Here is a 27920-nt window from a genome sequence, read left to right as displayed (position 1 = left end):
TCCGCGGGGCGTTTCTGTTTCTCCCAGAGTCTCTCCCAGCGGATCACACGCGTCCATGTTCGCCTCTGTCTCACACAGCCATGCAGAACCATCACCTGAAGGAACATCTCTATAAAATCCTGGTGATCGGGGACCTGGGAGTGGGGAAAACCAGCATTATCAAGCGCTACGTGCACCAGAACTTCTCACCAAACTACCGTGCCACCATCGGCGTGGATTTCGCGCTCAAAGTTCTGAATCTCGACCAGGAGACCGTTAGGCTGCAGCTCTGGGACATCGCAGGTAATATTATTTAATTTAATTAATTATTTATTTAGTTTAATTGATATAGACCTGTGTATATATGTTTACGTGGTCCAGTTTGACGTCTAAAGTTTATTTGAATAGTTTGATAACGTCCTAAATACGGATTTATTTCAACATATATACGTTACTCCTGTTTTGTAAAGTGATTAGTGATTTGTTATAGGCCTCAGTCTTTTTTTTTTCTTGTCCTAAAGTTGTGAATAACACTTTTACACACACAAAAACGCATTTTTAAACCTTACATTGGGTCAAAATTTATAATTAACATTGGGTTTAACATTTAATTAAAACAATTAACGAATTTTAACCAAACTTTGGCATAATATGCCACAAACAAGCATTTATTTTTATTTTAAAATATGTGTAATATTTTCTTTACATATTTATGAACATGTTTGGCATAATTAGTAATCACACTTTTAATTGTTGAAATAAAATTTACGAAATTATAATATGCAAACCATTCTGTATTGTTCTAGTTCTACTATTAGTTTATTCAAATCGACACATCCGAAGGCCATTTTACAACATTTTCCCTCTACCATGAGAGCTGATCGTGCAAGTTTAATTATATTGTTTGTTTGTTTTGTCGGAGTTTCTCCTTAATATCTTTCCTCACGCGCGCTCTAAAGTCTCTCTTGAATAACGTTGCTCACGCGCGCGGGCGCGCTCTCCCTGCGCGGTCATGTGTTCTTTGCTCATGTGAGGGAGATTTTCACCTAAAAAAGAAGGAAAACAGGAACTTCATTGTAAATAGGAGATGAAATGTAGAGGGACATCAGAAAGGAGCATGATTTGCCATTGTGGATGTTGTTCTTGGGAAAACGAAAAGTTAGTTCTTAAGTGAATTGTGCTTTCACTTGACACAAATATAATAATATAGAAAATCCTGGACCACAAAATCAGGCATAATTGTCAGTTTTTTTGTCACTGAGATTTATACATGATCTGAAAGATGATTTATTATTATTATTATTTTTTTTTTTTTTGGCAAAGATGCATTTATTTGATAACCGGGAGGGTTAAAAATATCTAAATACGGACAATTTAGCTTATAAATATAAAACCAACTTTACCTCAATCTTTATCCCTCACATAAAACATACCTTAGAATGTTGTGATCGACCAATCAGAATCAAGAATTCCAGAGACAATTCCAACAATTAAATCAAAGTTTGCTTATGTGTGTTTTTGAGGTAATTTGACATAATTAAAATCGACGTTTTATAAATGTACACAAAATATTTATCACCCAGGACCACAAAAGTAGTCATAATGGTATTTTTATTCAGCAAAATTTAAAGTTATGCATAATCTACTGTATAAGATAAATAAATAAACTTTTCATTAATGTGTGGTTTGTTAGAATTGACAGTTTGTATGAGGTACAACAATTTTTTTAACATCTACAATTTGATGGTTTTAAATAAAAAGTCTAAATATTTTAGAAAATTTAGCCTTATATGTAAATAAATAAAAAAAACTAAGCATTAATAAAGGCGTTTGGCTATATTTACAGTAAAATCATGACCAAAATTAGTTTTTGGTGTAAAAAAAATGCAGTGTTCCACACAATTATTTCATGTTCTCCCAACACAAATCTATTAAGATAACGTAACTAATTATATAATCAACATAAAACAATGACGTTTTCCCCAAAAAATCTTCCTAATTGTGTTTCAGCTTTTTTTAATTAAGTAGTTTAAACAAGTAAAAAATAAATATGTTTTTGATTAGATTTTGAGACTAGATCTTCTATTAAATAGCTTGTAGTCAATAATAATAATAATAATAAAATGACTCATAATAGGTACTCAGTGATCATCATCTTGTGTGTTTCTGTCTGGATGGTGGTGAAGGTTGTTCCCCCACACCATATCTATGGGAATGACCCGTGGCGTCAGGTGGGGCGACGCTTTCCCTCGCCCTCGCTCAGCTCAGTCACTCTGACCATGGCGAATCCCTGCCCGAGGTTCTCTCACTCTTTAGTGAAGTTCAGTGGTGATGCTTCAATTGGTGGGTGATTGTGGACTGGGGTCCAGATCAGCAGCTCATGGGTGTTGTGCTGAGAGCCAGTTTACCTCACTTACTGTGGTACATAACATTTGACATTTTGACACAAGGTACAACAGTTTAAACAATTTGATGGTTTCAAAATAATCCCAATATTTTATAAATATTAGCTTTATACTTGATTAAATTAGGTTCTAAGCACTGATAAAAACATTCGGCTATATTTATAGTAAATTCATGACCAGATGCATATGCACATTACATTGTTGAATTTTGCTGTTAGGATATGTAAACATGCTTTAAAGGTCATTCCATTAGGGCTGCTTAATATATCGAAAAAGTATCATTGCGATAATAGTATAGCCCATATATACAATATCCATATATACACTCACTGAGCACTTTATGTACACCTAACTAGTATCATGTTGGACCCTCTTATGCCTTCAGAACTGCCTTCGAGGCGTAGATTCAACAAGATACTGGAAATATTCCTCAGAGACTTTGCTCTATATTGACTTCATAGCATCACGCAGTTGCTGCAGATTTGTTGGCTGCACATCCATGATGCGAATCTCCCGTTCCACCACATCCCGAAGGTGCTCTATTGGATTGAGTTCTGGTGACTGTGGAGGACATTTGAGTACAGACCTAGAGATGTTTGTGCGTGAAAATCCCAGTAGATCAGCAGTTTCTGAAATACTCAGAGCAGCCCGTCTGGCACCAACAACCATGCCACGTTCAAAGTCAATTAAATCCCCTTTCTTCCCCATTCTGATGCTCGGTTTGAACTGCAGCAGATCCTCTTGACCATGTCCAAATGCATGAAGTTGCTGCCATGTGATTGGCTGATTGGAAACTTGCGTTCATGATCAGTTGGACAGGTGTACCTAATAAAGTGGCCGGTGAGTGTAGGATTTCAGTCATTCATGGTGAAGATTTATTTTTAAATATTTTTATTGTGTTTCCAGGTTTAATTAGCTCAGAAAATGTGATTGTTTATTTTAGTTTGGTCATTACATACAGTTGAAGTCAGAATTATTACCCCCCTTTTGATTTTTATTTTCTTTTTTAAATATTTCCCAAATGATGTTTAACAGAGCAATGACATTTTTACAGTATGTCTGATAATATTTTTTCTTCTGAAGAAAGTCTTATTTGTTTTATTTCGGCTAGAATAAAAGTAGTTATTAATTTTTTTTAAAACATTTTTGGGACAAAATTATTAGCCCCTTTAAGCTAATTCTTTTTTGGATAGTCTACAGAACAAACCATCATCATACAATAATTTGACTAATTACCCTAACCTGCCTAGTGCACCTTATTACCCTAGTTAAGCTTTTAAATGTCACTTTAAGCTGTATAGAAGTGTCTTGAAAAATTTCAAGTAAAATATTATTTACTGTCATCATGACAAAGACAAAATACATCTGTTATTAGAAATAAGTTTTTAAAACTATTATGCTTAGAAATGTGCTGAAACAATCTTCCCTCTATTAAACAGAAATTGGGGAAAAAAATAAACAGGGTCGCTAATAATACAGGGGGCTAATAATTCTGACTTCAACTGTACATATGTTTTTTTAAATTGCTGATTACATAGCATTTTTTTACTATACAGTAGCTATATCACAAGAAATATCATTATTGCAACACTCAACAACATTATCGCATATTTTCCCAGTATCATGCCGCTGTACATCCCATCATATCAAAAAGTACATTTTCCCCCCAACTATTTATTTCTCAGCTGTTGGAGACATTTATATGTAGTATTTTCCATTGCAGGACTGCATTTCTGCTCTCTTTCTCACTGTTCGCTGCTCCAGTAACTTCTGACACTAATCCTGAGCATTGAGTCGTGGCCCAGATCAGAGCTTTAAGTTCATTGGCGTGAGGCTGGAGCTCACTGGAGTTGATCAATATGAGCCGCTGGAATGTGCTTTTCCTCATTAAAGATATGCAGGCTTTAGCTCCAACACTTGCAAATATGTACAAGATTCTCAGAGTGAGATCACGTGGATCAGGGCGAACGGACTAGTAAGAGTTGAGGTTATATTTACAAAACAACAGTCTAACTGAGGGAGTAGATAGTAGTTTGTCCACACCAAAACATTTTTGTTCAAAAAAATACATCTTTCTCTCTCCATTACCGCCTTCCATCCACACTGAGACAGTGTTTTAGCAGACGAACATGTATCTTCATGCTGTCCGAAGTGGATACATTTGAAAACAGAGGCCTTTGAAAACAATAACAATCAGGTGACCAGGGGTCCGTTCTTCGTACCTTGCTTAAATGATCTAAGATGATTTGGCAGATCCTGGATCTGTTCATCTTGATAACTGATCTCTCGCTAATTTGGTTCTTCAAACAAGTTCGCGAATCAGATTAGAATGTCTGGATAAACTGATCTGAGATCGCTGCGTGTGTTGTGAAGGACAGATCTATCGATCCTCGAAATCATGATCAGCAATGCAACGATTGGCTGACGGCACAGCAGAGTAATGACATCATCTGATTAATATTCAATTATCCATGTGAGCAAAATTGCATCAAATTAGCATTAAACCGTTTGTTAAATATGACAGTCAATAACCTTCCACATTTGTTGTGAGCTGCAGGCTTTACACTTTCATGTGTCAAGAGTTCCTCATGTATTTCAATGCAAATCTAGTTGTACATTTAGAAAAGATTTTCTTTCTTATAGTAGCCTTTTTTTAATCGGTGTAAAGAATAACTGGTTGTTTACAAAAGCATTTTGATATTGGTAAAGGCGTCTGCAACTTTTGTGAAGCATCAAATCACCGGCGTATTAACTATCAAAACATGTTTATGACTGCATAAATGTATTATTGCTTTTTAAAAAAGTGACATATTGTGCATTTCTATTGTACACAATTTGTACTAAAGCGATCTAAAAAGTTCATATCAATAAGGTTTCTCTTTGCACCAGATGGCAGTCTTTGTACTTTCATTTCGAGGGTGCAGATTGCAAAAGTTTTATTAATATGTATAACTTTATTTATTTTATTAATAACTATAACTTTATACATATAGTTAAAAATACTTACTATTTTCTCAAGTGTATATAACTACTACTGTAAGAAAATATCAGAATTCGGAACATACTTTCTGTATTATCTTTGCTTGAACTGAGCCGATCTAATCCTGTTCATATAAATTGAACCTGCTCCCGATCAGGTTTGAGCTAGCAGAACTGTTGCTATGACAACAACTCTCGGATCAGCTTTGAAGAACGAAACGATCCTGGATCTTGTCAAATCGTCAATATCCAAATCCAGCTAACTGAGTAATCCACGTACGAAGAACGGACCCCAGAATAGCCAGTGTCTAAGGACCATGTTATTTTGATGTCTAATAACAACATCAAATTACGTTGATATTTGGGGTCCGTTCTTCGTACCTTGCTTAAATGATCTAAGATTATTTGGCAGATCCTGGATCTTTTAATCTTGATAACTGATCTCTCGCTAATTTGGTTCTTCAAACAAGTTCGCGAATCAGATTAGAATGTCTGGATGAACTGATCTGAGATCGCTGCGTGTGTTGTGAAGGACAGATCTATCCATCCTCGAAATCATGATCAGCAATGCAACGATTGGCTGACGGCACAGCAGAGTAATGACATCATCTGATTAATATTCAATTATCCATGTGAGCAAAATTACATCAAATTAGCAGTAAACGGTTTGTTTAATATGACACGCAAGAACTTTCCACATTTGTTGTGAGCTGCAGGCTTTACACTTTCATTTGTCAAGACAAGAGTATTCATCATGCATTTCAATGCAAATCAATGTATTTAGTTCTACATTTAGAAAAGATTTTCTTTATAATAGTATCCGTTTTTTAATCGGTGTAAAGAATAACTGGTTGTTTACAAAAGCATTTTTATATTGGTAAAGGCGTCTGCAACTTTTGTGAAGCATCAAATCACTGGCATATTAACTGTCAAAACATGTTTATGACTGCATAAATGTATTATTGCTTTTAAAAAAAGTCACATATTGTGCATTTCTATTATACATAATTTGTACTAAGCAATCGAAAAAGTTCATACCAATAAGTTTTCTCTTTGCACCACCAGGTGGCAGTCTTTGTTCATTTCGAGGGTGCAGATTGCATACGTTTTATTAATATGTATAACTTTATTTATTTTATTAATGACTTTAACTTTATATATATAGTTAAAAAATATGTACCATTTTCCCAAGTGTATATAACTACTACTGTAAGAAAATATCAGAATTCGGAACATACTTACTGTATTATCTTTGCTTGAACTGAGCCGATCTAATCCTGTTTATATGAATTGAACCTGCTCCCGATCAGGTTTGACCTAGCAGAACTGTTGCCATGACAACAACTCTCGGATCAGCTTTGAAGAACGAAACGATCCTGGATCATGTCAAATCGTCAATAACCAAATCCAGCTAACGGAGTAATCCACGTACGAAGAACGGACCCTTGGTTGATTTTAGGTTGTGTTGGAAAGTGGCCAAAATCCAACATCTTATAGACGTCATAGTGGTAACGTCCACACAACGTCAAGGTGTAACATGATTAGATGTTGATTTCAGGCTGGACAATGGACATTGACGTCGGTCCGACCAGCCTGATCTCGAGGAAACGTAAGTATTTTACGATTTGTCCGTTTATTGGCTAATTCAGTTCAGTCATACAAAAATGTACGATTTTAAAAAAGGGGCGTGGCACCCAACCCCACCCCTAACCCCAACCATCATTGGGTGATGAGGAAATCGTACTAAATTGTACAAATTAGATCATACGAATTCATACGAATTAGCCACTAAATCAAAAAGTTACAAATTGCCGTGAGATTGCGTTGGTCTGACGTTGGGTTCTGGCGTCAACCTGATTTTCATTTTCAAACCAAATCCAATGTCCCCATGACGTTGGGGTTCGTTAGGATACAACGTCAATATGATGTCATGTTGACGTCCTGTGCTTTCAGGGCAGTCAAGCCTAAAATGACTCGTAGAGCGTTCTCATACTATGTACATTTGCCTTAAAGTGGGCCGAAGCAAGCTTGTCCCCCCTCCTGTCTCCCACACTCACATCACATTCGGACCTGAGCACGCTTACATCATCAATGATGCGCTGTTCAGTTTAACAGGAAGAGAAGCGCTCTCGCTCAGCACAGTAGAGATTTCTATAGTTATATCGTTTTAGTCGTTTGGGATGCGGTGACACACAGTCAAATATTTCACCAGCATGCCTGAGCCCAAGTTAACCGCGCTCTGGCACACTTCTTTCAACCAGGCCAGGGCCAGCCAACTGAACCACGCCTGAGCCCGATTCAGAGCACTCACACTTCTCAAATGATCTGGGAAAAGGGCCTGGGTTTGGTTCGAATAGCATAGTGTGTGTGCCCATAGTCCTGGCAAATTCTGACTTAGTTACTTTTATTCAACCAGCAAGTTTGGGTTTTTTTTTTACCAGAAATGACACAGGCTTCTCCCAAAATATAATAAAACAGTATACGATAGACATCATTGTGAAAAAAAAAGAAAAAATATATATATATATATTCATTTCTTGTCAGCTTAGTCCCTTTATTAATCCGGGGTCGCCACAGCGGAGTGAACCGCCAACTTATCCAGCAAGTTTTTACACAGCGGATGCCCTTCCAGCCACAACCCATCTCTGGGGAAAAAAAAAAAAAAAAAAAGAAATATATATATATATATATATATATATATATATATATATATATATTTTTTTTTTTTATGCTTAAAAATCTTATTTTAAATCTAATTTTGCCATGGGTATGAATAATTTTGGGCTTATATGTGTGTGTGTGTGTTTGTGTTTTTTATGTGTACATGAATATACAGTATACACAAAGTTATGTAAGCAGAACTCTTATTTTGTATTTCCTTTGCTTAGTCTCTTATTTATCAGGCATCGCCACAGCGGAATGAACCACCAACTTATCCAGCATATGTTTTTTACACAGTGGATGCCCTTCCAGCCGCAATCCATCACTGGGAAACACCCATACACACTCATTCACACACATACACTGCGGACAATGTAGCTTACCCAATTCACCTATAGTGCATCTGCTTGAACTTGTGGGGGAAACTGGAGCACCCGGAGGAAACCCACGCGAATGCAGGGAGAACAGCCAAACTCCACTTAGAAATGCCAACTGACCCAGCCGAGGATCGAACCAGTGACATTCTTGCCGTGAGGCCACAGTGCTAACCACTGAGCCACAGTGTCGTCCCTCTTTTTTGTTTTATTTTATTTCAATTCTATATATTTACTGTTTTACTTAGGCTAAATCAAGCTGGTATTTTATTTGAAAGAGTTTTAAACTGTTGATGTTCATAAAAATTAATATATAAAAACCAACAACAATCTATTATACGCTTTGCATTCCTTTGCCCTGACCATATCGAAATTCAACCCAACCGTGACTTAAAAACCCAAATATGGTAATTTTGTTTTACGACCTATTTACCCACATCAGAGAGCGCCTTCAAAAGAAGCTTCTTTCAAACAGCAGAAACATGTCTGTGTAAACAGAACCTACATTTTAAAAATTTGTAAATAACTATAGTAATTAATAGTCAATATTGTAGTGTTGGGGCAACATGGTGGCTCGTGCAAGAAGCAAGCAAGAAGGCCGCTGGTTCAAGTCCCCGTGTTGGCGTGGGTTTCCTCTGGCTGCTCGGGTTTCCCCCCACAGTCCCCCCACACTACGCCGGAGTTTTCGAGCGCTGAAAATGGAGCATTTTGGAAACGCTGGAGAGGCTGTTTTCATTCTGAAACGCTCTCAGTGTGGATGGGGGAAAACGGAGGCGGGGCTGCTGAAATTTGCTAGCTGATTGGGGCTTTTGTTTCATTACGTATCCTTCCCTTATTCGTCAAGCCCCTTTCACATGACTATAACACATGGCTTAAATGCTACCGGAAGACGGCAGACTAGCATTCACTGTAAACAACAACATGGACACAGGAATGGGAGTGTTGTTTGCACTATTGTCTGTTTTAGGCACCATTGTGCAGTTATTCATTTGTTATGTTTAGTAACAACTCAACCTCATCGTCTGTCCACAAAAATACCTTTCTTGCTTTCTTTGCCATCGCGTTTATTGTTCAACCGGCGTTTGTTGACTAATAATAACCAAATGCAGAGCGAGACACATGCTTTCTGTTTATACTAGAACGCACATGCACAGAGTGCACGAATGGTCACGTGATATACGTTTTTGGTGGCGTAGTGTGGACGGAGATATGTTCAGAGACGCTAGTGTGGACCCGGATTGTTTTTGATCTAAAACGCTGTTTTAAAACTAAAATGCGTTAGTGTAAATGGGGCCTGAGTGTGTATAAATGTTTCCCAGTACAGGGTTGCAGCTGGATGGGCATCCGCTATGTAAAACATATGCTGGATAAGCTGGAGGTTCATTCCACTGTGGTGACCCCTGATGAATAAAGGGACTAAGCTGAAGGAAAATGAATAAATATACAGCATAATACACTTTACTATAATGAAGTTCAAAAACACTCAAGTGTTCACTATAAACTATTACATTATTACTTTTTTGCACAAATGACCAAACAGAGGACAAACAAGCGTTTTACAATCTATATTAATGCAGATGGACTCTCTCTCAGTCACCCGAGGCTCCATCTGAAAATAAACCCCTCATTGTTTTCTCAGCGGTCATAGATTTGCCTGTGATCACCATAAAGTGTCAGCACATGTGTGTGTTCCTTTCATAAACCGTCCTGCATCTCTCATGTGCTTCATTTCAGGTCAGGAGCGTTTCGGGAACATGACGCGGGTCTATTACAGAGAAGCAATGGGAGCCTTCATTGTTTTTGACGTCACGCGGCCGTCGACGTTTGAGGCGGTGACGAAGTGGAAGGAGGATTTGGATGCAAAGCTGAGTTTATCCAACGGCAAACAAGTGGCGGCGGTGCTGCTGGCCAACAAATGTGATCAGGGCCGAGACGTGCTCACCAACAACGGCATCAAGATGGAGCAGTTCTGCCAGGAGAACGGCTTCGTGGGATGGTTCGAAACTTCAGCCAAGGTATATAATGAGCTTATTTATGGAAAGCAGATGGTGATCAAATTAATTTAGGAGGATACTAAATCAGACCCAAACCTTTTTCAAAAAGCCAAATGTGATTGAGGGTGGGGGGGCCGAAGGTAAATATACAACATAGGCTCATTCTGAAAACAACGGCCTATATAGGTTTCTGGAGATTGCAAATTATGTAGCCAGAAGTACGTATGGCTGCATTTTGTCATTAAAACGAACGCTACAGAGCGGTATGATGTCATTTCGTGCTTACCCGCCGACCGCTTAACGCAGGGGTGTCCAAACTCGGTCCTGGAGGGCCGGTATCCTGCAGATTTTAGCTACAACTTGCTTAAACACCCCTGCAAGGATGTTTCTATAAAGCCTAGTAAGAGCTTTAATAGCCAGCCCAGGTATGTCTGATTGGGGTTGGAACAAAACTTTGCAGGTCACCGGCCCTCCAGGACCGAGTTTGGACACCCCTGGCTTAACATATGGATAGCTTTTCCACTGTAACCAGTTTGTCCAGTTAGCTCGCCATGTATGTTGGCCGTGACGGCAGCATTCGAGTCTGATGAAGAACGGTTCTAGAAAGCGGGTAAGAGAAAAACAGAAATAAAATAAATGCAAAAATAACAAGGTGAGAATTTAGTAAAATCTGAAAACATGGTAAAAATCAGACGAGCGGGTGCAGCCATTAGAATCTTTTTGGCTCGAGACTTCCGGTCTCATTCACTTCCATTTATTTTTATACGTTAAAAACAGCTCGTTTTGCTGTTTGATGTTGCAAACTGATTTTCTTATTACATTATTCTACTTGGTCTCTAGTCATGCAAGCACTTGTTTGTAGAGCAAGTAGTTTGACCATTTTTTGACGTTTATTATTCCAAGTCATTTCTCCTATAGGCGACTGAATTAGAAGTTCTAAAACAATCGCAAAAACGAGCGCACTTCTGCATTTTAGAATAATGTCAACACTCTGTATATGCACAAATATTCACGTTTGTGATTTCCTGAATTTTTTTTAAAGTTTGGTTAAGTTAAGTCTCTTGTTGTCACAAAGACTGCATTTGTTTGACCACATTGTTTTGTATTATTGTTACGACCCCAAAATGTCTAGGGTTGAAGTCGAACATAAAAGTTAAAGAAAAATAAATAAACAGTTAGCAGGTTTATGATTTAAATGACCTTAACGGTTCTTTTATTGTGAGAAGGTGGAAAAGGTTTGTATTTACAATAAACCATAGATATATACACTAGATATCGCATAGGGACCCTGAGCATGCGTCAATAGCGCCGCCACATTGGTACAGTGCTCCCAGGACAAATGTCAATTAACCACACTAGTCAAGACAGTGTTATTACGTGAAGATGCGGGAAGATGCTGTCTACGGGTGTAGTAACGAGAAAACAAAGAAAACAAAGCATAAAGGCAGAACATTTCATAGGTAATATTAAGTTTTTTTCTGTTTTTGTATGTTCTGAACTTTTGTGCTAATCAGGTAACGTTATTGATGATGACAGTCACTTACTGCATTCACCATACGGCAAAGCAGCTCTAACTCGCACTAAACACTCAGCTTATGCTAGTTTTGTTGAATAAAATCAGCAAACAATGTAAAAGAAATATGACAACGAGATGCTGCGCTGCCAGAAACTTGTATTATTGTCGGCTAACGTTAGTGAAAGAGTCGTTCCGGGGTTCATTCACAAGCGAATCGCTCCCTCCGTCAGTATGAGAAGTGAAAGCAGGAGAGGAGCTGTGTTTCAGGACATGATTAGATCAAATTTAACAGGGAGGCTAAATAGTACATTTCTGTACACACAAACACAAGCTTTTTGTCAGGAATGCCCGTGCGGTCACTGATTCATCAATGTAGAAAAGTGATGTAAAATTATAATTTTCGTAATTAAAAAAAAAAATTACATACTAACATCCAGGAAAACTCCCGATCACAGATATATGTGTATATGTGTATATCTCTGGCTTTGGATGGCCACAGTCCTCCACTGTACCTTGGTCCCGCATTCATTTCAAAGGAGCGCTACCCTGTAGCAAGATGGCGACGCTATTGACGCATTCCGTCCAATAGACAACAATAGGCCAGGCGACATCTAGTGTATATATCTATGACAATAAACAAATAAGGTTACCCCGAAGGTAACTTACTTACTGAATCAAAAAGAAATGAAGAAAATAAATTACAAACACTACCCTTACTCCTTAACTAAAGCAAAAACAGGAGGAAATCAGTGTCAAAGTAAATGGCACACAGCCCCTACGGCACTCAGCTCACAGCTTTACCCAGCATCAAACAGGGTATTTGACAGTCACAAAAATGGAGGGGAGAGGAAAAAGGTGAACACCTTAATGTTCACAATTTATAAACAACCAGAAAAAGCACTATGACATGTTTTAAACAAGAACGGCACATTCTTTGAAAAGCTCTCCATCTCTCCCTCCAGCGATCTGACTCCGTCGGTTCCTTTTCAAAAGATGCTGCGTTCTCCCAGCACCAACCACAGCGCACGCATACAGCACGTCCCATAGATATATACATTAGATGTCGCCTGGCCTATTGTTGTCTATTGTACGGAATGCGTCAATAGCGCCGCCATCTTGCTACAGGGTAGCGCTCCTTTGAAATGAATGCGGGACCAAGGTATAGTGGAGGACTGTGGCCATCCAAAGCCAGAGATATACACATATACACATATATCTATGATCGGGAGTTTTCCTGGATGTTAGTATGTAATTTTTTTTTCTAATTACGAAAATTATAATTTTACATCACTTTTCTTTATTGATGGATCAGTGACCACACGGGCATTCCTGACAAAAAGCTTGTGTTTGTGTGTACAGAAATGTACTATTCACCCTCCCTGTTAAATTTGATCTAATCATGTCCTGAAACACAGCTCCTCTCCTGCTTTCACTTCTCATACTGACGGAGGGAGCGATTCGCTTGTGAATGAATCCCCTGAACGACTCTTTCACTAACGTTAGCCGACAATAATACCAGTTTCTGGCAGTGCAGCATCTCGTTGTCATATTTCTTTTGCATTGTTTGCTGATTTTATTCAACAAAACTAGCATAAGCCGAGTGTTCAGTGCGAGTTGGAGCTGCTTTGCCATATGGTGAAAGCAGTAAGTGACTGTCATCATCAATAACGTTAACTGATTAGCACAAAAGTTCAGAACATACAAAAACAGAAAAAAACTTAATATTACCTATGAAATGTTCTATCTTTGTGCTTTGTTTTCTTTGTTTGCTCGTTACTACACCCGTAGACAGCGCTAAAGTCCCGCATCTTCCTGTAATAACACTGACTTGACTAGTGCGGTTGAATGACATTTGTCCTGGGAGCACTGTACCAATGTGGCGGCGCTATTGACGCATGCTCAGGGTCCCTATGCGATATCTATATATCTATGAGCACGTCCAATTAGGACGGGGCAACCTGGAAACAGGAACGGGACAGGACGAGAGAGAGAAAGAGAGAGAGACACACACAGCGGCACAGAAACAACCCAATACGCTCTTGCCTAACATTATTATAACTTAAACTGTTCCTTAGTTTAGTCTTGAAAATGTGCTGTTTCTTATATCTGAATTTTGATTCAGTTTTCAGTGCCACATTGTCCTTCAAAAACCCCTCTAATATGCTGATAGATTAATTATTTTGAAAACATTTCATTCTTTACACCATCATTCAGGATTCTTTGATGAAAACTTATTTCAAGCTGAAATCTTTTGTAACACTGTAAATGTGCTTTTGATCAAATGAATGCAGCCTTGCTGAATAAAAGTATTTGAGAAATCTCTGAACTGCTCGCACATGAGCTGAAAAGCTGTTAAATTTCACCTTGTTATCCTCCACGGTAGAAAAGAAGTCTCTGAATGACAGAAGGGCGAGTAAATGATGACAGAATTGTAATTTTTTGGATGAACGACTATTTTTGAAGGACACTAAATGCTGTCTGACCTTGTGGGCAGTTTTACAGACTGTCAGTTTTGTTGTGAAACAGGTGCGAGAGAAGTGTGATTGTGTCTTTGTGTGTGCTGGTTTTGGCGGTTTATGAGGACACAAATGCAACATAGGCTCATTGTGAAAACGTAGCCCTGTATATATTTCTGGAGGTCGCAAATTATGTAGCCAGAAGTACGTGTGGCAGCATTTCATCTTTAATATGAACGATACGTGGTGGTATGACGGCGTTCTGTGCTTTCGCTTTGTTTAGGCACGAAAACACTTTGAAATAAATATAAAATCGGCGGGATTCCCTTTCCTTTTTATTAAAGGTGCCATCTTCCCTTCATATGTAATCCTCAGAACAGTCATATAGCAGTGCGTGACTGTCAGCTGACGCGCTCCATAGTGATAAACAGACGCTGTTTCCCAAACGGATTCTGGCCACGCGGAGCGAAAGTCTGGCTTTTGGGTGCGTGTTTAAAGGTTCAGGACACCCTGGAGAACTTTTTTTTTATTTTAACAGATTTGTGTGTGTTGAGCATCAGTTAAGACAATGTTAGCACCTGTCAGCTTTAATTGTGAGGAAAACTGGATAATTTTGAGCTTTTGTCAGCTAATTTCAGCTTCCGGGTTTAAAATGATTTTTGGGGCGGGATCAAAATCGGCGACGTAGCGCAGTACTGCAAGTGCAATGATGACGCGTCGGTTTCTCATTATTATTCATAGCGGAGTTTTCTTATCCTATGAGAAGAGCCGGCTGCTTAATTATTCATGAGAGCACGTGCATTCCGAAGGCAGAGCTGCCAGTTTCAAGCAAGCTGTGAGACACAGACCAACGGGACGCAGTAGCCGTTCATGAAGGCTCGTATGTGTTTGTTTCCATGATCCACGGGGTTTGTTGCATGTTTTTTCCCCGCGATCTTGTCAGGGCCGATCATACAGCAAAGCTGTGTGTGTGTTGCTAGCATTTTTGTCGGGAGAACAGCACGGGAATTAGAGAATGCCGGACGTTGGCTTTTATCAGGATTCGTTCACATTCAGACACATCGCCGTGCTGCTGTGTTTGCCTAAATCCTCTATATTACCAGCAGGGCTAATGGTTAAAATAGACAGGTCAGGAGACCTGCTGCACTGAGTCTGCATTTAGATCTATAATAGACCCGGGGATCGAGGGAGAATCCTCATTTATAGTGTTTACATGAACACACTTATCTTTATAATGATATAAATTGTGGTTATGTGTATATGATATTACAAATAACAAATGTAGCAGGGCATTAAATTACTGTTTATTTCTTTGCATTTTAACTTTGTAAACTATAAACTCATGCGTCTCCTCACGGTTTGTGTCTCATTTTGTGAGCCGACTGACAACAACAGTTGTTCGCTCCCCTTCTCCCCTGCTGGCCACGCCCACTCCTGCCCTATGCTCGCGGAGCTCCACGCCCATTAATCATGAATCTTTTGAAAAAATTCTGAAGTAGACTTTAACAGAAAGTGGGGGGTGTCATGGCCCTTTAAACACATACACACATAATTAATAATAATAAAAATATTTAAAGATGTCGACCTTGGTGTTTTTATTTCGTCTTAAATGAGCATAAACCGTTAGGAAAGCAGTAGAATACTTTCATTATAACGTTAGATGTGTGCATTTTCAAAGCGACACCTGTTATTCAATGTGATCAAATGAAAAATCTAAAATAATAAGTCATTCATTAGTCGCTCTTTAATCAGAAAGTGTAGGTTATACAGTGAAGAAACAGCTAATGAGATTTGATAACTTGATACTATTTCATTTTAATAGCTATTAATTTTAGTAAGCTAAACTGTTATACTGTATGTATTTGCTGCTAATGTTCACTATTTTTTTATTATTTTGTAAATAATAATAATAAAACATATTACTGACCATTTAACTGTTTATTTACAATGAAACAGCTCTAAATGAACATATTTATTAATATGGGTATTTTTTAAAGGGGGGTGGGGGGTCTTATTATGGTGGGCATATGCCTTATTTTCACATCCCAATGTTGACAGGTATGTTATTTATGCATTGCATTATGGGAGCTTTTCCCACAACTTTTAACCTTGTGAATTTTGTAAACATTTTCATAGTTTAAAGTGTTGGCTGTTTCTCAATTTCAAAACCGGACATGCGTTCTTGTTAAGACCAGTCTTGCCAGGTCAACTCAGGAGTCTGCGAGAACAGACTACGCGTCCTGTGAGAAATGAGATGCCGCGTTCTTCCTGATGGTCACATGACCTTCACACATTTTTAATGGAAAATTATTTAAACATTACAGCATTCATACAACCATTTATTGTTTTTCCCCTTTTCACAATATATACTCTGCATAAAGACTTTACAAATGTATGTAGCACAATATAAATAAAATACAAATTTGAATACGAATTTCAGCAAATAAACACTCTTAATGTGTTTATGCCTCTGTAAAGATTTTCATGGTAATGTTTACATTCATTTAGGGAAGCTCCTGAGAAGTTACATCTCTGAACTTTAATAATAAATCTATATAAAATGCTGCGCTTCCCACCTCCAGTTGCAATGACTTCTGAGACCTCTAGAGCGAGTTTGGTGCTTAAGTCTGCATCCATGCGTCCTTGATATTAAGAACACATCCGGGAAGTTTCACGTGTCCTCCGTTCTTGCGGTTTTGAGTACTGGAACTGAACTTTGGCAGTTGATGATAACGTAACACGAGGACGCAAGATCGCTGAAGTATGCATATTGAAAAACAGCTATATAACGCTACAAAAATCTTGCAATTAACTGCCAGAACTGGTATTTTACAGACTAAAATGTCAATAAAAGGCACTTTGTTAAACTGTAGAGTGGAGTTTCCAACATCAAAAGTCGACAGAGCAGAGATCAACATCCCATAATGCAATTCTCAACCGTGAATAAACAGAAAACAAGATTTTAAAACATTTTTTACCGCGTAGGCCATTTATAAAGGTTTTTTTTTTTCTGTATAAAATACATTTGGCCCATAGAGAGTCCTCATAAACCACCAAAACCAACTTGTGTGTGTGTGTGTGTGTGTGTGTGTGTAAAGTGACACTTTCTGCTGACTCACAGTCCTTCATCTACAGTCTGTCATGAATATTCAAGAGCTCATTAATGCAGTCACAGCCAAAAAGAGGTGTGTGAACGCTGACAGGAAACATTCTCTCTCTTTTTCTCTTTCTCTCTCCCTCTCTCTCTTTCAATTAAATACAATTCACTTTAATGGCATGGCATACTGTAAATGGTACATACAGCCAAAGTGTACATACTATAGCAGGGAAAAGTCAATATAAAAAATAGTTGTAGGACTTTCCAGTGTGCGTCACTATTGTTTATAATATGTTTATTGTTAGGGATAGATGTTATTATGTTTCAGAGTATTTGAAGAACAAATATAGGTATGTATATTTGAATTGTACGTTTAAATGCATGCACATTTATGTTGTATTTTCATGAATATTATAGTTCTGATAGATTATGGAGATGTGTATTACCGTTTCTAGCAGATAGGTTGTGTCTGTATAAATTAAGACGCAAGTTTCATTTTCATTCTCTCTCAGTCAGTTATTGTTCGGGGCCGGTACGCTTGCCGGTTTATAACCTAGCTAGCTGCTAGTTAGTTACTTTTTTTTTTTTTATTGCATCATAACTCAATTACAAGGCAAAATTTGAATAACAACTATTATCTACATTTATAGAACAAAGCACAAATAATAAAGTCAATAACATAGTAAGTCAAAAGGGAACAAAGTTACTTAAACCAGAGAAAAGACACAAAAAAAGAAACAAAAAAAAAGAAAAAAAAAACATTTACATCGGGTCTTCTATTAATTTAAAATTTTTTCAATAGACTAAACAGTCTTCTTCCACCTTTTGATTTTATCAGCTTTAAAGATTTACAGTATAGCCAAAACTCCTTTTGGAAAACTAAAAACAGTGGTTTGGTTTTAAGGCACTTGCATTTATGAATATAAAATTTTCCCAAAATTAAAATATTGTTCAATACAAATTGAATATTAACATCTTTCCCTAATAAACCAAATAAAATATCATTTTTAGAAAATTGGGAGGACAATTTGAGAGAAATCTTCAACCATTCGAATAAATCAGACCAAAAGGTTCTGCTATATAAACATTCAAAAAATAAATGTGCAGTCGATTCAATGTCAATCTCACAGAATGTACAGTTGTTGTGATCAAAGTTAAATCTATGTCTAAGAAACTCTGAAGATGGGTAAATATCATTAAAAATTTTAAAATGTACTTCTTTAGCTTTGGGAGGTATTGGGAAGGAAAGAGACATTGTTCTTAATTCGGTAATAGAGCTCTTGGAAAAAAAAAGAGATAATATTTCTATTAGCTTGTATTGGAAATTTATCTTGGGTTAATATCGATCTTATTATTTTATTGGGTATTTCACTCCGAATAAAATCTTGTCCATTTATCAACAAATAAGGCAGATGAAGTGTGTAATTTATATTGGAAACCACATTACTAACCATCGTTAGAAATGCCTTCGGAATAGATTTTAATACCTTAGTGTATTGCTTGTGATCACATTCAAAGTTATATTTTTCACAAAAATTTCTATGACTGAGAACAGGACCGGAGTGGGACTCCTTTTCAGCCCTGGAGTTTCCCTTGGACCGGCCCATCTCAGTTCACGACTGACTATTAAAAAAGGTCATTTCCAATTCAGTTTCTAAGGACACTTTCACGTCATTTTTCAAGAAAACAGCTGCTTTAGAACTTCAAATTTCCAACAACCCTAACAGTATTATATGTCTTAACAATAAAAAATGAAAAGAAATAATAATAATTTTTCAGATGAGGTTCAAACACGGGTCGGCTGTGTCATATTTTAACGTGCTGACCACTGGACCACAGTGGCGCTGTTGATATTACGTGGCTGGAATAAAAAACAAATATGGCACTATGACCTGCAAGACTTTTATTGATGTCTTAATCTTTTTCTCTCCTTTTTAAATTTCTGATCAAGTTATGTCAGATTTATTAATGTAGTGAATCATCTGATTTTCATTGAGCAGGTGTATTATTAATCAAAATTAATTATTCGAATTCACTAAGGTGCCGCTGTTTAGAGTCGAATGATGATAGTTACATCATTAATAATTTGCAGGCTGCATTTTGTTTACGAGGCTGCGAGAAAAAAAATAAAAAGAGCGGAGCTGCGGCAGAATAATGAATAAAAAGAGTGAGGCTATGGTCAAATAAATAAATAAATGAAAAAGTGCAACTGCCCTCGTGGCCAAAAACGGACCGGCCCACCGGGAATTCTCCCGGTTCTCCCGATTAGCCAATCCGGGCCTGACTGAGAACCTCACCTTCTTTGTCTAATAGATGGACAACCGACCAAATACCTCTCTCCCACCAGTCTTCATAAAAAAAAGATTTGTTTCTAAATAAAATGTACCTATTGTTCCCAATTGGTGAATTATGTGAGGAAAAATTATGTTCGTAAATTAATTGCCAATATAACAGAACCTATTTATGAAATTCAGATCATTTAAGAGGGAGTTTTTGTATTGAAAAATCACACCGTAATAATAATACTATTCCACCTACTGCTAGTTAGTTACTAACAACTGTTATTAAACGAGGAAGGACGTCCAAGTTTGGCAGACAAGTGTAAAGTCAGTACAGCTGTCTACCTTGTGGATGAACATTGTGTATGTGTACGCAATAAAAGTTTGGCAGTGGCTGGAGTTGTATCCATCGTACTTGCCCTGAAACCCTTCCAGTGGGGAGTTTATTGGGGTAAAGTGGGTAACCTGATAAAAAACTGGACAGTAGTAGTAATAACAAAATTGATTAAAATAATACGATCATGGCCTCCCAATCATCCCCTTCCACCGAATTGGCTCTATCACTGTCTCTCCTCTCCACTAATAGCTGGTGTGTGGTGAGCGCACTGGCGCCGTTGTCCTGTGGCAGCCGTCGCATCATCCAAGTGGATGCTGCACACTGGTGGTGGTGTGGAGAGACCCCCCTCATGATTGTGAAGCGCTTTGGGTGTATGGCCATACACAATAAATGCGCTATATAAATACACACATTACATTACATATTAATAATAATAATATATAATAAATTAGAAAGGAATATATACAGGATTTACACAAAACAATAAATACATCCAGTTGAAGTCAAAATTATGGGCCCTCCTAATAATGACGTACATATATTATGACATACAGTCAATAATTATGAGTAAATAAAATTTATATTAGCAAAAAAAGTAATAATAATTAAGACATTTTAAAAAATATATCAATAATAATAAAATAAATACAAACAAATAAATCTTTTTCTCTCTTTGGTCTCTGTATGAGACTTGTTTTTATTTTCATTTGAAATGCATATGGTCTTATACAACTTGAAATTAATTATTTATAGTTGTATTGGGTTGGTTTTAATATATTGAAGTCTTGTAAAATTAAATTCCCTCTCTCTCCCCAGGAGAATATTAATATAGATGAAGCCGCACACTGTCTGGTGAAGCACATTATAGCTAATGAGAACGATCTGCTGCAGTCGGAGGTTGCAGACACTATTTCACCGCAGCAGGAGTCCAGTCGTGGAGGAACCTGCTCGGCCTGTTTCAGGTCCTGAAGATGCTCCGTTTCTCCATCCAGACTCACGCTCGTCTCTACATCACGCTTCCTCATCTGAATGGTTCTGCTGAGTCTCTGGTTTATACAGTACGTGTGTGTCAGAGACAGGCTGGTCGGTCTTCTTCCATGGTTGCAGACTTATCCAACATTGTGCAGATGTTTTAAGAGACGGCGGTGAAAACACAACTCTACGCAGAACTTGCCGAATAATCAGGATGCAAAAAAAAAAAAAAAAAGCCCCAAAGACCACTTATGCATTATTACCGTCCATTCAGTGAGCGCCTGTGGTTTTATTTTTATTACCTGATTCAGAATTCGGCTGAATGTACAAAATGTAACGGCAAATTAAAAACATTTCTTTTCGGCTCTAGCGGCTCATGAATTATGCATGCAGGCTTTAGAAATATTCATGAATTTAAATAGAGCACAACTGTTACACTTCATTTTCTCCTCTATAAGGATTTTTTTACATTATACAGTGCATCCGGATAGTATTCATAGCGCTTCAGTTTTTCCACATGTTTTTATGTTACAGCCTTATTCCAAAATGGATTAAATTCATTTATTTCCTCAACATTCTACACTCAGTACCCCATAATGACAATGTGAAAAAAGAGTTTTTTTAATTGTTGCAAATTTATTGAAAATAAAAAAGCTTAAAAATCAGATGTACATCAGTGTTCACAGCCTTTGCTCAACACTTTGTTGATGCACCTTTGGCAGCGATTACAGCCTGAAGTCTTTTTGAATATGATGCCGCGAGCTTGGCACACCTGTCTTTGGGAATTTTGGCCCATTCCTCTTTGCAGTACCTCTCAAGCTCTATCAGGTTGGATGGGAAGCTTCGGTGTACAGCCATTTTCAGATCTCTCCAGAGATGTTTAATAGGGTTTAGGTCTGGGCTCTGGCTGGGCCACTCAAGGACATTCACTGAGTTGTGAATCTATCCTGACTAGTCTGAAAAACATCCCCACAGCATGATGCTGCCACCACCATGCTTCACTGTTGGGTCGCTATTAGTCTGGTGATGAGCAGTGCCGGGTTTTCTTCAAAGGTAACTCCTGGCATTCACTCCAAAGGGTTCAATTTTAGTCTCATCAGACCAGAGAATTTAGTTTCTTATGGTCTGAGAGTCTTTCAGATGCCTTTTGGTAAATTCCAGGCGGGGAGTGGCTTCCGTCTGGCCACTCTACCATACAGGCCTGATTGGTGGATTGCTGCACAGATGGTTGTCCTTCTAAGGTTGTCCTCTCTCCACAGAAGAATGCTGGAGCTCAGATAGTGACCATTGGATTATTGATCACCTCCCTGACTAAGGCCCTTCTCCCCAATCACACAGCTTAGATGGCCGGCCAGTTCTAGTAAGAGTCCTGGTGGTTCCAAACATCTTCCACTTTCGGATGATGGAGGCCGCTGTGCTCATTGGAGCTTTCAGAGCAGCAGAAATGTTTCTGTAAGCTTCCCCAGCCTTGTGCCTCGAGACAATCCTGTCTCTGAGGTCTACAGACAATTCCTTTGTCTTCATGCTTGGTTTGTGCTTTGACATGCACTGTCAACCCTGGGACCTAATATAGACAGGTGTATGCCTTTTCAAATCATGTCCAATCAACTGAATTGACCACTGGTGAACTCCAATGAAGCTGCTGAAACATCTCAAGAATGATCAGTGGAAACAGAATGCACCTGAGCTCAACTTAGAGCTTCATGTCAAAGGCAGTGAATACTGATGTACATGTGAATTTTCAGGTTTTTTATTTTTAATAAATTTGCAACAATTAAAAAAACTCCTTTTTCACACTATCATTATGGGGGATTGAGTGTAGAATGTTGAGGAAATAAATGTATTTAATCCATTTTGGAATAAGGAATAACATAAAAAACGTGAAAAAAGTGAAGCGCTATCAACACTTTCCGGATGCACTGTACGCTGATAAATATGTCGCTAGCTGTATTTTTAAAAGGATATTCACCCAAAATTGAATATTCTTGTATAATTTTTGTCATGACCTCTCTGGACAGAAATTTTAAATATGGACCAATCCCTGGCTTTTTAAAATGTCTAATCATCTTGTTTAATCCCGCCACACGACAGAATTTCACATGCTCAAACTCTAGTGTGACCCCAGCATTAGCCACTGAATTAAAAAAGTATGAATTGGGGGAGATATACCAGTGGGATATCCCATGTTGGAATTCTCCTCAATGCTGGAGTGTTTAATGAATTAATAAAATGCTTTAACAAAGGCTTTGATAAAAAAATCCATATGGAAAAAAAAATGAATGAGGGAAAAACACACTGAAATAAATGATTCATTGGATTTAAGGTAAAAGGTTGCAAACTATTTACAGTTGAAGTCAGAATTATTAGCCCCCTTCGAATTTTTTTCTTCTTTTTAAAATATTTCCCAAATGATGTTTAACAGAGCAAGGACATTTTCACAGTGTGTATGATAATATTTTTTTTTATTTGGAGAAAATCTTTTTTGTTTTATTTCGGCTAGAATAAAAGCAGTTTTAATTTTTTTAAACACCATTCTAAGGTCAAAATTATTAGCCCCTTAAAGCTATATTTTTTCTCAATAACCTACAGAATAAACCATTGTTATACAATAACTTGCCTTAATCCCCTAACCTGCCTAGTTAACCTAATTAACCTAGTTAAGCCTTTAAATGTCACTTTAAGCTGTATAGAAGTGTCTTGAAGAATATCTAGTCTAATAGTATTTACTGTCATCATGGCAAAGATAAAATAAATCAGTTATTAGAGATGAGTTATTAAACTATTATGTTTAGAAATGTGTTGAAAAAAAACCCTCTCCGTTAAACAGAAATTGGGGAAATAATAAACAAGCGGTCTAATAATTAAGGGGGGCTAATAATTCTGACTTCAACTGTATATGGGCTGAATTTAATCAAACAAATTAAATTTAGGGGATTTGTTTGTTTAAATTCAGCTCATATTAATTGTTTGCAACCACTTACCTTAAATCCAATGAATCCTTTTTTTAAGTAAAAACAAGTGGACGGTAATAATGCACTTAACACAGTCTTCAAAAGCGTTCTCATTTGGGATGTTCGTCATTTGTTACATTAAATAACATTGTTTTTATTTATCAAATGTGTCAGTTCTACATTTATACATATATTTAACAGAGTATATAAGATGATGTCCTGTAAATACCTCTGTACTCAACCAGTATACAGCAGAGTTCAGATACTGCATTAATAAACATGATCTTTAGTAAAGTGTGCTTGCGTTTCCTCTGTGCTTGTGTTTCTCTCTGCTGCTGGGGTTTTGAATGTTTACGTTCGACTAAACGCTGTAATATTGTCTGCTAGACAGTTATTGGTCAGTATTGTATTATTATGTTTGTAATAATTGTGCAATTAAGCTGGAGGAAGCAGAATCCTCTTGAGATGCTTTACACAAACATGAGAGAGAGACTATTATTCTGTTGCTGGTTTTACTTATTTTTATATAATCAAACTCTTCAGATAGTCATTGTGTCCTTGGTTGGATGAACAGAAGTTGCATTTAGTGTATTCGCGTTCTTGTTTATTTTAAAGTGCAGGTGTTGAAAAAGCGTAGCTAAAATGACAGAATCAGCAGTCAAAAACATTAAGAGTTGCATGTGAAATTTACAAGTTTGTAGGTTTAACATTAATAAACTGGTTATGCAAATTTGTCAGGCATAGGAAATTTTTTAATCACAGCAAGAAGGTCACTGGTTCGAGTCCCGGCTGGGTCAGATAGCATTTCTGTGTGGAGTTTGCATGTTCTCCCCATGTTGGCGTGCGCTTCCTCCGGGTGTTCCGGTTTCCCCCAAAGACATGCGCTATAGGGGAATTGAATAAGCTAAATTGTTCGTAGTGTATGTGTGTGAATGAGAGTGTATGGGTGTTTCCCAGTACTGGGTTGCAGCTGGAAGGGCATCTGCTGTATAAAACATATGCTTAATAAGTTGGCGGTTCATTCCGCTGTGTCGACCTCGGATTAATAAAGGGAATAAGCCGAAAAATAAAATTAATGAATGCATGATTAGCAGTTTGACATGAGTGAACGTGAAAAGATTTTGTCATGTTTTATCATGGTGTTTTAATTATACAATTATGTTAATGCAAATATTAAACATTGTCTATTTTTTATGACAATAATCATGACAGGATTAGTCCAAACACATGCGAACATGACATTTTTGTGTCCAACGTTGGACAGAAATTCTCTTTGAAAATATAATTGTATGAAACTGATCAGAAAACAATGATTGCACAAATTGAAGCAGGCAAAATTAAATGTATTTTCAGCTAAACCTACAGATGAAAAAGAGATCAATGTTTCAATCAGTATTGATAATTTAACTATTTTAACATTTAAAGGTGCTCCAAATAGATAAGTCTTTATTAAATATTTCCCAAATGATGTTTAACAGAGCAAGGACATTTTCACAGTATGTCTGATAATGTTTTTTCCTCTGGATAAAGTCTTATTTATTTTATTTCGGCTAGAATAAAAGCAGTTTTTAATTTTTTAAAACCCATTTTAAGGACAAAATTATTAGCCTCTTTAAGCTATATATTTTTCCGATAGTCTACAGAACAAACCATCATTATACAATAACTTGCCTAATTACCCTAACCTGCCTAGTTAACCTAATTAACCTAGTTAAGCCTTTAAATGTCACTTTAAGCTGTATAGAAGTGTCTTGAAAAATATCTAGTCAAATATTATTTACTGTCATCATGGCGAAGATAAAATAAATCAGTTATTAGAGATGAGTTATTAAAACTATTATGATTAGAAATGTGTTAAAAAAAAATCTTCTCTCCGCTAAACAGAAAATTGAGGAAAAAATAAACAGGGGGGCTAATAATTCTGACTTCAACTGTATGTATGTATATATATATATATATATAATGCGACTTTGTTTTGGTGGATAGTTCCTTTAATTAGTTTATATTATCCTTCATTCATTCACTTTCCATCGGCTTAGTGCCTTATTTATCAGAGGTCGTCACAGTGGAATTATCCAGCATATGTTTTACACAGCGGATGCCCTTCCAGCTGCAACCCAGTACTGGGAAACACTCATACATACTCATTCACACACACACACACACACACACACGCTCATACACTACAGCCAATTTAGTTAATTCAAGTCACCTATGTGGTGCAGTGGTTCTCAATGTGGGGGTCAGGAGGTTGCTTGGTGATTTCCAAAAATCTAATTAATTTGATGAAACTATTAGAATTACCACATTTTATCAATAACCTACAGAAGAAAAAACATTGGTGGTAATTCCATTAAAAACAACATGCAAATAAAAAGCCATCAGCCTTTCCATTTTTTTTGTGACTACTAGGCTGATTACGTTACATTAAAGACAGAGAAATTGTGTCAGATGCAGCACATTGATTTTATGGCACCAGGGTAAACTTTCTGACATCTTTACGGCATTCACGTTTAAACAATGAATAGACTTGGGCCTATTGTGTGCGCCGTTGTGTGCAAGGTTTATATATTTATAACCACCTCAGAGGATATTGGGGGTCACAAGCCACTGGCATTGTCATTTTGGGGGCCGCTGGCTGAAAAGTTGGGGAACCCCTGACCTATAGCGCATGTGTTTGGACTGGGAGAAACCGGAGCACCCGGAGGAAACTCCACCAACACGGGGAGAACATGCAAACTCCACACAGAAATGCCAACTGGCCCAGCTGGGACTCGAACCAGCGACCTTCTTGCTGCCCCCGAAAACAACACCTTTGGCTATAATAGTAAATATTTTTTGAGAAATGTTATGTCTTTTCCAGGTGATCTATATGAACTAATGTGACTTTGTTTTGGTCGATAGTTCCTTCAATTAGGTTATATCATCCTTATCAGTATTTTCAGAAAGTAAGTGGAAGTTGACTTTGTTTAAGATTAATATCATGACTCCGCCCGTTTATGACCATCATGAAGAAATAAAAACAACATCTTCAAACATTTACAAAGTCTCTTTGTTATTTTAGTTGTATTATTATTCTTAGTGGTGGCTCAGTGGTTAGCACTGTTGCCTCACAGCAAGAAGGTCACTGGTTCGAGTCCCGGCAGGGTCAGTTGTTATTCCTGTGTGGAGTTTGCATGTTCTCCCTGTGTTGGCGTGGGTTTCCTCCAGGTGCTCCAGTTTGCCTCACAGTCCAAACACATGCGCAACAGGGGAATTGAATAAACTAAATTGGCCTTATGTGTGTGTGTGAATATTAGAGTGTATGGGTGTTTCCCAGTGCTGGGTTGAAGCTGGAAGGCCACTTGCGTAAATCATATGCTGAAAAAGTTGGTGGTTCATTCCACCGTGGTGACGCTGAATGAATAAAGAGACTAAGCCAAAGGAAAATGCATGAATGAATGATTATTCTTAGTTTGCAATTGCAACGTTTTAATTATTTAATGAATCTAATTATATATATATTTTTTTTTTTTAATGTAAAAAATGTGACGAATGAAAGGTTTGTAAAAAAAAATATCATGTTTGCAGACTTTCGCAATTATTATTTTAGGTATGATTCTAGTATTCATAGATTTTCTTGGCACAATACACTGCTGAATGTGACTGTACAATACACTGAGTGTGAGTGTTTGTAAGAAAGACTGTGTGTGTGTGTGTGTGTGTGTGTGTGTGTGTGTGTGTGTGTGTGTGTGTGTGTGTGTGTGTGTGTGTGTGTGTGTAGCTCTCCAGCTTGTGATCTGTCTCGCGGCTCCTAATGAAATAAATGAGTTGTGAGGTTTTGCAGGTCAGTGCAGCTCTGACCCGAACACACAGAAGACAAATCAGCTGATGGACAAACTACAGCTCATTCACTCATTCACACACACACTCTCTCTCTC

General features: G+C 37.5%; 2 protein-coding genes across 4 annotated transcripts in view; one reads left to right on the top strand and one right to left on the bottom strand.

The window, feature by feature from the left end:
* The window catches only part of actn4 (actinin, alpha 4), a 264894-nt gene that overhangs the window by 72156 nt on the left and 164818 nt on the right, over positions 1–27920 (bottom strand). The gene's annotated exons all lie outside the window — the stretch shown is intronic.
* rab38a (RAB38a, member RAS oncogene family) lies at positions 46–24294 on the top strand. 2 transcript variants are annotated; one of them, XR_015509946.1, is made up of 4 exons: positions 46–282; positions 10133–10413; positions 20894–21653; positions 22766–24294. XR_015509946.1 is itself a non-coding variant. In XM_087284782.1 (3 exons), the coding sequence occupies exons 1-3, from the start codon at positions 81–83 to the stop codon at positions 21044–21046; spliced, it is 636 nt and encodes a 211-aa protein (XP_087140908.1). In that variant the 5' UTR covers positions 46–80; the 3' UTR covers positions 21047–24294. The 2 variants fall into 2 exon arrangements, 1 of the variants encoding a protein (XP_087140908.1); XM_087284782.1 differs by having other exon boundaries at positions 20894–24294.

Source organism: Danio rerio, chromosome 15 (assembly GCF_052040795.2).
Source record: "Danio rerio strain M-AB ecotype USA chromosome 15, GRCz13ab, whole genome shotgun sequence".
Lineage (NCBI taxonomy): Eukaryota > Metazoa > Chordata > Actinopteri > Cypriniformes > Danionidae > Danio > Danio rerio.
Note: the sequence above shows the minus strand (reverse complement) of the source record. Positions and strands in the feature narration are given on the sequence as shown.